Consider the following 14,566-nt stretch of genomic DNA (forward strand, 5'->3'; position numbering starts at 1 on the left):
TGGTTAAAGAATACAGGTTCTGACATCAGATGGCTTAGATTTGTGCCCCTAGCTTCACCAATTTTTACCTGTGTGACCCTGAGCTATTATTTCTCCACCTCTGTAGTTTAGTTTCCTCATCTACAAATACAGATAGCAGTAACAGATGTTCAAATAAAACTTGTACATGAATGTTCACAGAAGCACTATTCACAAAAGCCAAAGGGTAGAAAGAGCCCAAACTTCTGTCAACTGATGAATAGGAAATTGTGGTATATACATACAATGGGGTATTATTCATCCATAAAAAGGAATGAAGTACTGATACATACTCAACATGGATTAACCTTGAAAACATCATGGTAAGTGAAAGAAGCCAGACATACAAGGACACGTGATTCCATTTATATGAAATATCAAGACTCAGCAAATCCATAAACATACAAAGCCATTTAGTGGTTGCCAAGGGCTAGGGAGAAGAATGGGGACGATTGCTTAATGAACACAGGGTTTTCTTTTGGGGTGATGAAAACGTTCTGACACTAAGGATAGTCGTGATAGTCGTACAACATTATGAATGTACTTAACTGCATTATACATTTTTAAATAGTAAATTTTAGGGTAAGTGTATTTTACCATAACAAAAAAATTAATTACTTCACTGTTTCCCTTATGATACAAAAAAATAACTTAGTCTCTATTTTTATCCCATTTCAAGTATTATTTCTTGACTCCCCACAAATAAGGACATATGCATTTCTATTTTTTATTCTAACTGTTCCCTCATCTGCTTCTACCTCCCAATTTCTACACTTACTTTATTTTACATGATCTAACCTCATATCATTCTGTTCTATAACCACAATTAACTTTTTCATGCTTTGTTTACAGGTTGATTTTAAAATTGAAAGCCAATGAATAACATTTACAATACCACCGCCTAAATAGTGTACACTAAAAAGTCAAGAAATATGTGCTATCGTTAATATTTCCTTCTCTCTTTTGACTATTCCAAGTTCAAACAGAATTCTCTTTTTTTATGCTTTCATTAACCTTCACTATATAGGAAAATTAGGTATCATCATTTACAATCTAGATCCAATGGACCTTTTCATGCTTTTATATTTAAATTATTTTATTAATAACTTGCAGAAGAATAAAATGGATTGTGAAATTTTTCACTTGAATTTTAACTATATTCCTCAATTTGAAGGTACACACACGTCTGAAATTAGCAATGTCCTTTAGGTGCAACTAACTACTCATCAACTGAGTAGTTAGTTGCACCTTTGCACCTCTAACCAACTGAGCTACCTACCCAGGGCCTTAATCCACTGACTCTTCTTCTAAGTCTTCAAATATTACTTCCTAAATTTATTTTCCTTAGATACCAAGGTGAGCTCCACTCTTACTTACACCCCATACATCATCATCATCTTTTCTTTCACCCTTGTTTTGCTGGAATTCATACAAGGATAGGTAAGGGATACATTTTCTGATTACCTGCCTATCTATTTATAACTAACTGGGCTGATACTTTAGCCAGGTCTAGATTTATAGACTTAAAATCACGTCCCCCCATACTTTCATAGTACTGCCCCATTGTCTTCTAATGTAATCCAATGTTGCTGTGGATGAAGGATTTAATAAAATCCCTTTCCCCTCTGTACTGATTAAATCTCTAGCTTTGTTCCCCTAATGACCTGATAAAAGGTAGTATATCAACTATGTTGCTAGGCAACACCTCCTGACTGTTAAACTGTCCATGGGCTGGGAAAATTATAATTATTTTACAGGAAGCCATAGGTTTGGGTTTCCTGAGTACAGTGACTCATAACTAACTAGACATGTTTCCTGCAGGCACCATAGAAAGTGTGTGTTTCCAGAGATGTTGTTCTCCTGTGGTATATGATGCATTTTAACCCAGGGTAGTTCTGGAACTCACAAGGTTATCTCACTTCCTAGTACCTAAGCTGAACTTCTGCACAAAATGCTGCAAGGACTCTCTCAGAAGATGATGCCTGAAGATGCCCTGCTTTGTTCAGGGCACAGGTACCAGATGAGACATATGAAAATCTTATGAGTTGAAATGTTTAGTAGAGCCTAAAAAGACCCCATGATGGGAACTGCAGTTCCTAATTAGAAGCCTGTTATCTGTCTAATTAGTCTTCCTTTATAGATGACCTGACTTGTTTTCTTTAGTTTCGCAATGATGCATCTAGGTTGGAGTTTTTTTTCATCCTGCTTGGAATTGGGAGAATCCTTCCAAACCATAAAGATCCATGTCCTACTTCAGGTTGAGAAAATGTTAGTGTATCATTTCTTACATAACTTCTTCTTACCTCTTTTTGAAACTTCTATTAGTCAGATATGTTACTTATTGAATTATTCTCTTTGACACTTTTATCTCATTCTCTGTTTTGGACTTTTTATTCTATTTTTTGGGAGATCTCCTCAACTGTATATTATAGCCCTTAAATTAAAATTTTAATTTCAGCCATAATAATCTTAGTTTCTAAAAACTTTCTTTGTTCTGTATCCTTTTCTACAGCAATCTATCATGAATGTAGTTTCTTCACAAATCTCTGAAAATACAAATGCTGTTTATTTTCAATTTTTCTTCTATTTCTTGAATTTTTTCATTTTTCCACTGAAATTAATTATTCAGTTTCTATACTATGGTCTTTCTCTTTAATGCTGCTAGTTTTTATTTGTTGATCCTTAGCTGTCTATTTACATTTAAAAATGCAGTAATGGGTTGATAAAACCAGACATCTAGTATGGGTTTTCTCCAATGTCATATATGTTGGTTTTAATTTTCTTAAGAGTTCATTTCAATATATGAATTCTGAACTATTTAAGTAGAGATGTTATACCCTATGTGTTCATATAATACCTCCACGATGGAACATAAGCTATGCCTATCAAAAAATGAGGGGAGCAAAAAATACTTCCATTTATAAACAAGCCATTAGGACTTACCTTACACTAATAGTAAACATTTCCAGGATATCTTTTCCCAGAAACCAGCCAACAAACATGATGATACCTGGAACAGAATCAAATAGCTATTTTTCTTTTTTATATAAAATGACTTAGGTATAGAAGGGATAGAATAACAAGCTGAGGACAGCAAAATATTCCTTGATATTAAAGGGAAAGTATATCAGAAAATTACCAAGATTTTACAAAAATCAACTAAGCAGGAGAGACTGAAGTTAATGCTGTGATGCACACATGCACACATTTTACCTTCTGTTGACACTGCTAGCACCCATCCCTTAAAGCAATGATTACCCGAGAGCTCCCAGTATAAAAAACACCAGTACTTTCATACAAGAAAAGGGGGAAAAGGTTGCACAAGACATATAGATTTTCTATTTATTATGAGCTTTGCAACAATAAACCCTGGAAATTCTCCTAACTCAATATCCAGACATTACAAATTAACTTTGTACTACAACAAAAGGAAGCATTTAGGACTTGACTCAAAGAGTGATGCATCTTACCAAAGACATCTAAAACTGCATTAACACTTAAAAATTACTACTTTTATGGCATTTAAAAATAAAAAATTAACATAAGTGAAATAACTGATTCCATGTTCTCTGCTTTAACCTTTGTCTTTGAAAAGAAGAGGTGCAAAGGGTGCACTTCTGATTTTATGAGGAAATACACAATATAATCAGAGTTTTAATAAAGGAACTCTGAGATTGTACTCTAGATCAATATAAATATTTAAACAAGTTTCTTTTCATCTTTCTAGAATTATAAAATAATGTTCCAGATCATGACCTTCTAAGATCCTATCCCAAATGCTCATCTAACAAAAGAAATTATGTTCAGTGAATTATACCATGTATCAGCAAACTACAATCTATGGGCCTCCTGCATGTTTTCATAAATAAAATTTGTTAACATAGCTACACCCATTTGTTTATGTATTGTCTACGGTTGCTTTTGTGCTGATGGCAGAATTGAATAGTTCCAACAGGGGCTCTATGGACCTAAGGCCAAAATATTTGTTATCTGGCCCTTTACCAAAAAAAGTATACTAATCCCAGATTTTGATCTTGACTCCTACCCTATTCCATATACTATCTTAACAAGAAAAATCATGTCCAGTGCATTATATTAATACCAAGTAATCATAAAGTTAAAAGATTTTTATCCCTAAGTTTGAAGTGGTTTCATGGTACTGTGTTAATATAAACTGGAAAAATTTAATTAACTAAATGTCTTTTAATTTATCAAATTCACTATATATCCTAGAAAATAAATAGCAATAATCAAAAGAAGGAAGCTAAGAGAACATACATATAAATTAAACAAGAAGTACAAAAATGTATTCCTACCTTCTATTTTATGCTTAAGATGAAGACAGATGAAACAGAATTAATATTTAAGGAGTTATTTCTCTAAAAGGGTATAGTAGAAATATTGCTTTAAAAATGCATTATTGATTTAAAACATTAAGCTAACAAGAATAATTAAAATAACATTATGAAGCCCGGCCAGGCGTGGCTCAGCGGCTGAGTGTCGGCCTATGATCCAGGAGATCACGGTTCGATTCCCAGTGAGGGCACATGCTGGGTTGCGGGCTTGATCTCTAGTCGGGGGCGTGCAGGAGGCAGCCAATCAATGACTCTCTCATCACTGATGTTTCTCTCTCTCTCTCTCCCTCTTCCTTCCTCTCTCTGAAATCAATAAAGGTGTATTTAAATAATAATATTAGGAAAAAATTAAAGGAGAAAAGATTCCAAAATTGATGCAAGTGCTTTATGTATCATAAAGATGTCATTTCAATTCAGTAAATTAAAGAATAGACTATAGAACTGATGGTACTGGCATAATTCTTAATAGTAAAATTAAGTGTGAAAAAAACTAAAGTAATAGAGTTATGCCTAAATACGTACATTTATAAACATAAATATTTTCCGAACATGGAGTTGGGAGAGCCTTCATGCATAGAAAAAGACAGAAACCATTAACTGCAGAGATTATCAACTGGAGGCTGCTATCAGAATCTCAGGGCAGGAGGATGTTTCAATTGCACACATGTCCCTCCTCTCTACTTATAACATTAAAAAAACAACAACACACATACACATTGATATCCTAATTATACAAAGAACTGTTACCAATCTAGGACTCAAGCCACAGCAAAAGAAGGGACAAAAGAAATAGATTGGCAGATCATAAAAATGGACCGACACATACATGACAAAGTGCTCAGTTACTCTAATAATGAATTCTGAAATAAAATGATGAGAAGTCTTTTATTCACCTGTTAAGTTAATGACAACAAAGTTGGCAAGCATGCTAGAAGAGAGATACTTTTACCCTGCTGATGAGGGGTATTAGTTAGCAATATAAAACAAAAACCTTTAAAAAGATGCCAAAAAATTTAAAATTACATGGATACTATTTGACCCAATAATTTTACTTTTAAAATTTTATCCTAAGGAAATGGGAGGTATTTACAATAAAATACCTGCACTAAAGAACAATTTACATAATTTAAAAAACTCAAAAAACCTACAGAAATGTCTAAGAGAAGCCATATATATATATATATATATATATATATATATATATATATATATATATAAGGGTGGGCAAAAGAAGGTTTACAGTTGTGAGTACACAAAACAGTTTATTCTTTTGAGTTAATGAAAGCTATTGTAATAGTCATAAACTGCATGTATTTCCATACAAACTGTAAACCTACTTTTGCCCACCCCTATATATGTGTAAAAATGTATGTGCACAATGGACTACCATACAACCTTTAAATTTGTTTCAGATGAACATCCATTTAATAAGATGTTTATGATAGGATATGTGAAATAAAAAAAGAAAAGTAGTCCATAAAACAATACTATCACATTTTGTTGAAGACAAGAAATACTACGTTTACAAAAATGCTCTTTATAGAAATTAAACAGTTCTGCTTTATCTGTGTAGAAAAGAACAATGCTAAGGGTTAGTTTTGTAATTTTTAAAAAGTAGCTAAAATTAGTTAATTAATTAAATGAATAAATTTATGCATGTATATATGCATGTATCTGAACTCCCCCTTCAAAGAAATAAAAACAAAAATAAGAAAACAATCTAAGTAAATATATGAGATATACATACTCACTCTTCTCTTACCTATTATACCAAAGGAGTAAAAGGAAAGTTGTTTTCCTAAGAGGTCCATGCTCTTCTGCAGAGGGGTTTTTGGTGCCTTAACAAATTGCAAAAGAGTGTCACCACAATTAGCTAAACTTAGTAAGATATACTAGGTGCCAGGGACTCTACTAAGTGCTTGGCATACCCATGCTAGTGCTTAACATACCTGTGATACAACACAACTCCCCCTTAAAGTAAATATTATCCCCTTCACTGAGGAAACTGAGGCTTACACTTTAAAAAATCTATTTACCTGAAAAGGTCCACACTCCCTATGCCTCTCTTTAAGGAAAAACTTATTCTTCCAATCAACTTCTCCAGGACTTCATTACCATCAGCTGTCCCTCACCTTTCCCATCTTTCTCCTCTCTGTATCCACAAACATGTTGTAACCCAAGTCTTTTTGTCCTGTTCGCTCCCTGATCCGCTTAAAGCCCTTCTCTAGCAGTCTCTTCACTGCCAAGCTTCTTGAAATGGTTTACACACAACAGCCTCAGGAATACTAGAGCCTTGGCAGGTTACCTGGAAAATCCAGACGATTTGGGAAGAATATGACATTTGTAGAATGCAATTTCTTTTTTATATATGAGAAAATATTTTAAATGAGAAAACTAATTTTCAAAATCCTTAAACAAAAATATCTTCCAGATTACTTCACTTTGCAATCTTTTTTCCCATTACTTGTAATTACGTAAAGTTGGGAATTTTGGTAGAAGACATGTTGTTAGGAACAAATATACTATTCAGTAATCTTGAAAGTAATATGATATCCCCTGGCCGGTGTGGTCCACTTGGTTGGGAGTCATCCCATGCACCAGGAGGTTGCCTGTTTAATTCCCAGTCAAGGGCACATGACTGGCTTTCAGGCTCGATGCCTGGTAGGGGGCCTGCAGAAGGCAGCAGATCAATGCTGCACTCTTACATTAGTGTTTCCCTCTCCCCCTCTCTAAAAATCAGTAAACTATTCTTTTTTTAAAAAAGTAATATGATAAAGCTAATTTCGAAAAGAATTAACCCTATAAGGAAACTATAAGCCTTTTATCCTATAAACAATGAATAAGTATCAAAATGTTTTAGAATATTAGCAAGGCAAATTCAAGCCCTTTCAATTACAAGCTTCCCAACTATGTTTTTAAGCATAGACAACTGAGTGAAATCTGAATAAAATTTTACTATCAATAGTACATAAAATAATCTACCTATATTCCCTTTTACTCTAATTACAATGGAGAATGTCAGATTTGAAACTAATGCATTAGCAAACTAAGTACTCACTTCTTCTGCTTGCATCATTTTAAAAACCTCTCCAAATTCAGAATTTTCTCCTGTTCCAATGACAATACCCTAAAGGGAAAAACAGGAAAATATATTTACATTCAAATGAAATCACCTCTCAACAACAAGGACAAAAAATCCCTTCATTCCATTTGTCCCAAGCCTTGCCTACAGGATATCTGACATACATATTCAAGGTTCCCTTAGCAAATTTACACTCTGGTGTAACTACAGACCATTTGTATTTACACCTTGTGATACAAAACTTGAAAACAAACATTTTGTTAAGCTTACTTTTGACTCAATTCTGAAGCCCATTTTTTGTTTATATTAATATTTCTGAAATTTGAATCTTATACTGAAAAGAGACATTTAAAGTAGAATTTCTTTGTTTCCTCAAATGCTACTAAATGATGCCTTTTATATCTGTGAAATATTAGAATCCAGAAACAAAATATTTGCAATCAATCAATAGGTGAATGATATGCAGTCAGAATATTATAGTTAGTACCATATCAACTAAGTTCAAATTTTATACAACCAGTAATGAACATATCTATGAACCACTGTTTCTATCTTAAAAAAAACAAAAAAACAACAGGTACTGAGGACTATGTCTTTAAACAATCAATTATCTGGTAAATGGCAGAACTGTGAACTGACATATTATACTTCAGTGATACAGCTTCTCCTCCGTCTCACAAATAGCTGCCAAGGGCAGTTTCTGTCTCATATTTTGAAAAAATCCACATAAAATTAGCAAAAAAATAACTGAGAAAATGGTTGAAACCAAAGGAACAGCTATTTTCAAAACAAGAAAAAAAAATTACCTTTGCTTTGCCACATCTGACCAGTGTTCCCATGAAGGCAATGTTACTTCTTGATGCAAGATCTCCATTATTTGCAGCCAGCTGAGGAGCTGTCACCTTAGAGCAAGGCGTTGTCTCTCCTGTCAAGCTAGACTCATCAATGGAAAGATCCACAGCCTTGGGGAACATAACGCATTTCATTACATTCAAGGATGAAGACGGTGCTATATTTAACATCTAAAGAATTAAAGAATTTGTAACCATCACTTCTTCCTCAAATATCCCCTTTCTATTAATTATCCTAATCTTTTATCAAATCCATTACTCTAAAATAGACCAGAATAAGGACAGCTATATTTTAAAATGAAGTTAAGTCAACAAAATCCAACATGCAAAGTTAGAATGCTGTACCATGAGACAAGACTAACCTAAATTTCAAAACACAACTAGAGAAAAGAAGACACTAGCTGAGTCTTAACCTTTAGAGAAAACACAACTCTCATGATAAAATACTATTTCCTAATTTTGCCATGTCCTAGAATTCTGAAAATGTGTTTGGCAGATTAAAACCAACCATAACAGAAAGAGAAATATGAATAAAAGGTATCAAAGGTATTGAGAAAGAAATCATCTCATCATTTTGGACTCAATTTTCATGAAATTTTTCCTGCTATACATCTCTGTATTTATGCCAAATGTACATTAACAAGAATTAAAAAATGTATATAAATGTTATACACTTTAAATAAACAAATAAATGTATATAAGTGATTCCATGCAGATCATGAATATCGCATTATCTTCCAACTCTGCAACAGGGTTCAGTTCTGACGGTTTCACTCCTAATATAACTAAGTATTCACCTACCCAAGCATGCAAAAAAAAAAAAATCACCATTTTGTATGTGAAAAACACTGCAGATGTGACCTGGCTCTGTTTCTGAAAGTATGGCCCAGAGAACCAGAGATCCAAGTATGTTAATAGGCATATGTAATGTGATAGATGATTGCCTGTCACATATATATGAACACTTATATACACATACAGACAAGCCAGGCACACTACGGTCAAGTAAGTTTTAGAAATAGTTAAGAGTCAAACAGCTTACCCTACTGTAGTGCTTTTCAAACCTTTCAATACATTAGGGATGAAGCAACTCAACAGGAATACAGATACAGCAGGAGTTATCAAAGTGTGATCCTGGCATGGCCAGCATCACCTCTACCACCCTAGAACTTGTTAGAAAGTCACTGCCCTCCATCGAACACAAAGGCAGGGAAGGCACAGACTATATTTACAAACCCCCCAGCTGGTTATGATGCACATTCAAGTCTGACAATCAATGAAACAGTGTTTCCCAAACTTTCTGATCCATTTTATTCCGGAAGCTGTTATTCGAGGGTCCTTGAGACACTCACTGGGAAACTAAGACCTAGTTCATGATTTTATTCATTTTACAAGTCCATTGACTCACCCAACAAACATTTACTAACTACCCTAACTATGTACCAAGCACTGGGCTAGATCATGGAAAGGAAACAAGATAAGGAAATAAATCTGGAGCAATTAAATGACTGTGCAGTCCCATTGCTATTATAAGTTAACCTGGTGTTCTCAATCAGGCCCTTTGATTGACAGTTCATACTATTTACAAAGTACTCTAAACTTTAAATCCTGTTTTTCTTTTTTGGTAGGGTGGAAGGAGAAAAAAGAATTAATCTCATCTTTTTAAATGGTTCATTTTTTATGAACATAAATACCTTAAAATCTCATAAAAAATAATTATTTAAAATTGGTTCATGGATTCCTTCTCCCCAACTACACAATAAAATTATGTTTTAACTTGATCAATGGCAATGATTTCACTTAACATATATTTATTAATGTGCCAGCCCCCTGTACTATATCTTACACTCTGATAATCAGCAGTAAAGAAAACAAAGTTCCTGCCCTCACCTATTATTCTAATGGGAAAAGTGATTTGAAAAATAAATAAATGAACAAGAGTATATAATATAATGCGAGGTAGTGGGGGAAAACATCATGATAAGGATGAAGAGTGACATTCTAGATAGAAGAGAGAACATCTCTCAAAAGTATATAACCCTTTTGCAGAGCCCTGATTGACCTTAGGGCCCCAAGACTGGGCCATAATTAGGGAGAAAGGATTTTAGGCAAAGGGAGCAAAGAACATGGAGGCAGGAACATATGTGATGTGTTCCTGTTGTGCTAGGTAGATATATAACTTTGTAAGTATAATTAAGAGTTTACAATATTAGATCATAAAATTTTTAAATGTTCAGAATAAAAATAAATTATATAACTCCAAAGAGACCCAACTGCTTTAACATTTTCTAAAAGTTTAGTGCCATGTGAATATGATGGATTTTAGTATTAAAACAGGCTTATAAAAAGTATACCTTAAAACACTGATCAATAGTCCTTTAGTCTTTAAAATGGCTTCCCATTTTATATAATTATGTACACAAAGATGAGCCAGGTACATTTGGGTTCATTACTTCAACCCAACTACATATTTAAAAACAACCAACAGCTGCCATGTTCAAAGGCAATGGAATTTTTCTTTACTAAAGAAACATATTCATTTGACTTCTCTTTCCAAATTAATCTCAAGACTGTTTTTGACACACCGACACATTTATTAGCAAAATAGTTTTCTTTTGGGAGTGATGAGAATGTTCTACAATTAGACTGTGGGGTGACTGCACAACTCTGTATATAATGAAAACCACTGAATGGTACATTTTAAATGTGTAAACTGTTTCAAATTTGATTATTTTCAATAAAGTTTTTCCCCCTCTGATTGCAAATCCCATGTATTTTTTTTTTCATTGTGTGTTTATTTTTGTTTAAAATATTAAGGATGTCCCTTTTTCTCCCCAATGACCCATTCCACCCCTTCCCACCCCCCTCCCCAGTCCCTCTCCATATCATTGTCCGTGTCCTTGGATTGTGCATATATACGTATGAATTCTTTGGTTAATCTCTCCCCCTCCACCCACCCAGCCTCCTCCATCCCTCTGAGATTCCTCAGCCTGATCCATGCTTCCATGTCACTGAATCTATTCTGTTCATCAGTTTATTAAGTTCTTTAAATTCCACATATAAGTGAGATCATGTGGTGTTTATCCTTCTCTGCCTGGCTTATTTTGTTTAGCATAATATTCTCCAGGTCCATCCATACTGTCCCAAAGGATACGAGGTCCTTCTTCTTTACAGCTGCATAGTATTCCATGGTGTAAATGTGCCACAGCTTTTTTATCCACTCATCTACTAATGAGCACTTGGGCTGTTTCCAGATCTTAGCTATTGTAAATTTCGCTGCTATGAACACAGGGGTGTATATGTTCTTTCTGATTAGTGTTTCAGGATTCTTAGGATATATCCCTAGAAGTGGGATCACTGGGTCAAAAGGCAGCTCCATTTTTAATTTTTTGAGGAGCCTCCATACTGTTTTCCATAGTGGCTGCACCAGTCTGCATTCCCACCAGCAGTGTACCAGGGTTCCCCTTTCTCCACACCCTCGCCAGCACATGTCGTTTGTTGATTTGTGGATGGCAGCCATTCTGACAGGTGTGAAGTGATATCTCATTGTGGTTTTAATTTGCATCTCTCTGATGATTAGCGACGTTGAGCATTTTCTCATGTGTCTCTTGGCCATCTGTAAGTCCTCTTTGGAGCAGTGTCTATTCAGGTCCTTTGCCCATTTTCTAATTGGATTGTTTGTCTTCCTCTTGCTGAGTAGTATGAGTTCTTTGTACACTTTGGAAATTAGCCCCTTATCAGATACATCCTTGGCAAATATGTTTTCCCAGACCATGGGGTTCCTTTGTATTTTGAGGCTGTTTTCTTTTGCTGTGCAGAAGCTTTTTAGTTTGATGTAGTCCCAATATGTTTTTCTTTTGTTTCTCTTGCCCTAGGAGATGGATCAGCGAAAATTCCACTATGTGGGATGTCTGTGACTTTACTGCCTATGTTTTCTTCCAGGATTTTTATGGTTTCGTGACTTACATTTAAGTCTTTTATCCATTTTGAGTTTTTGTGTATGGTGAAAGTTGATGGTCTAGTTTCACTTTTTTGCATATATCTGTCCAACTTTTCCAGCACCACTTATTGAAGAGACTGTATGCTCTTGCCTCCTCTGTCAAATATTAACTGACTATAGTGGCATGGGTCTATTTCTGAGGTCTCTGTTCTGTTCCATTGATCTATATGTCTGTTGTTGTACCAATACCAGGCCGTTTTGATTACAATGGCTTTGAAGTACAGTTTGATGCCCAGTAAAGTGATCCTTCCCACTCTGTTCTTTTTTCTCAAGATGTCTGCAGCTATTCAGGGTCTTTTTTGATTCCATATAAATTTTCGAAATGTTTGTTCTAGAACTGTGAAATATGCTGTTGGTATTTTAATTGGAATTGCACTGAATTTATAAATTGCTTTGGGTAGTATGGATATTTTAATGATATTAATTCTTCCAATCCATGAGCATGGTATATTCTTCCACTTGCTTATATCTTCCTCTATTTCTTTTTTCAGTGTCCCGTAGTTTTCCAAGTACAGGTCTTTTACATCCTTGGTTAAGTTTATTCCTAGGTATTTTATTTTTTTAGTTGCAATGGTAAATGGTATGTTTTTTTAGTTTCTTTCTCTGAGAGTTCACTGTTAATGTATAAGAATGCCACTGATTTCCAGATGTTCATTTTGTATCCAGCTACCTTGCCATATTCGCTTATCAAATCTAGTAGTACTTTGATGGAGTCTTTAGGGTTTTCTATGTACAATATCATGTCATCTGCAAATAATGACAGTCAAAGCATTTAAAAAAAATCTTTTTATATGTGGTGGATGGAGCAGTACTTTGGCATGAACTAAGAGCTAGTTAAAAATGCAAAATCTGCCTCGCCCAGTGGCTCAGTTGGTTAAGCATCATCCTATACACCAAAATAGTTGTGGGTTCAATTCCCAATCAGGGCACATGCCTAGGTTTTGGGTTCGGTCCCAGGTCTGGGTGGGTATAGGAGGCAACCGATCAATGTTTCTATCACACACTGATATTTCTCTCCCTCATCTATCTCTCTCTCTCTCTCTCTCTCTCTATCTCTATTTATCTCAAACCAATGGAAAATGTCCTGGGGTGAGGATTAGAAAAAACAAAAAGGAAAATCTCAGCCCCACCCCAGACGTGCCAAAACAAAGACCTAGATGATTCCTATGTACATAAAAGTTAGCATGCATTGCCCTAGGGCAACTGTCACAGTGAGAAAACTGAGGCCTTAAAATATTAAGTGGCTAGCTAAAATCACATGGCTGATTCATTCCATAAGCAGACACATTTTGTACTTTGAATAAGTTTTTTGCAAGTTAGTGACTTGCAAACAACTTTTTTTCACTTTCTAATCTTAAAGTTCTATACCCAGCACTCAAATATTTACTAAATGGCTAAAATGACTTCATAACATAGACTGATTTCTGAAGACAGGGACTACATTTTGCCTAATTAGCTTCATTATAAATAAGTAAATTTAAAATATTACAGCATGCTTATATTCTAGCAATGTTTGAAGACTCTTTTGAAAAACATAGCAAACCAAATCAGAATCTAAGTTTGCCAGAATATCAAGTTTTTCACTGAGCGAATGGAAAATGTATTTTGTAACTCAGAAGTTACAAAATGCTATGACACAGCTCCACTAATGCAGTTAGGCAATACAGAGAAAGCTTCTTGCTAGTGGTTCTTAACAAGGTTGTGCAAGAACGTGAGCTTAACAGAAAAGGACACAATGGCTAAGCGCAGTTCTAGCACTTCAGCTGGTAAGTAGCCAAAGTAGATCTGTACTCATTCAACTCATTATCTTTGGTTTTTACTTGCCCTGGAACTAAGGAGCAGGAAGGAACAACCCTGAAGACACTGAAAAGTACTCACTGAGAACCAAACTACTATCCTATAACAAAGTAGATTTCTGAGGTAAGAATGCTCACGGTGTAATGTTAATTGGCTTGTTCTAAGTTTAGACTTCTGAGCTGGCCCCAGTAGAAATTTACTACTAGTTGAGATAATCTTTCTGCCCAGATTTAAATGGTCTGATAATCTAGTGTCATAACAATGGCTAATACAGGGTGGGGGCAAATGTAGGTTTACAGTTGTTAGTACACAAAACACAGAGTTTATCCTTGTATTATCATTTATTAATCACTGTATTATTTTCCATACAAACAACTGTAAACCTGCTTTTGCCTCACCCTGTATGTGGCTCTCAGCTACATATGTAGTAGGTCTCTAAAAGAAGTCTGATACATTTGGAAAA

The 14,566-nt window shown here is 34.7% G+C and overlaps 1 protein-coding gene across 8 annotated transcripts in view; it reads right to left on the minus strand.

Moving 5' to 3' along the window:
• Window positions 1–14,566, minus strand: part of ATP2C1 (ATPase secretory pathway Ca2+ transporting 1) — a 118,775-nt gene that overhangs the window by 50,647 nt on the left and 53,562 nt on the right. For all 8 annotated transcript variants that reach the window (XR_014000347.1, XM_081159343.1, XM_081159341.1 and 5 more), the window contains 4 exons: window positions 8,262–8,417; window positions 7,432–7,500; window positions 6,136–6,211; window positions 2,962–3,028 (listed from right to left, as the gene is read on the minus strand). Coding sequence is in view for 7 of the 8 variants with exons in the window: in XM_081159343.1 (XP_081015469.1) it covers window positions 2,962–3,028; window positions 6,136–6,211; window positions 7,432–7,500; window positions 8,262–8,417 (368 nt within the window). In the remaining variant the exon portion in view is untranslated. The remainder of the gene's footprint in view (window positions 1–2,961; window positions 3,029–6,135; window positions 6,212–7,431; window positions 7,501–8,261; window positions 8,418–14,566) is intronic.

This window comes from Miniopterus schreibersii (genome assembly GCF_964146895.1).
Source record: "Miniopterus schreibersii genome assembly, chromosome: 15".
NCBI lineage: Eukaryota > Metazoa > Chordata > Mammalia > Chiroptera > Miniopteridae > Miniopterus > Miniopterus schreibersii.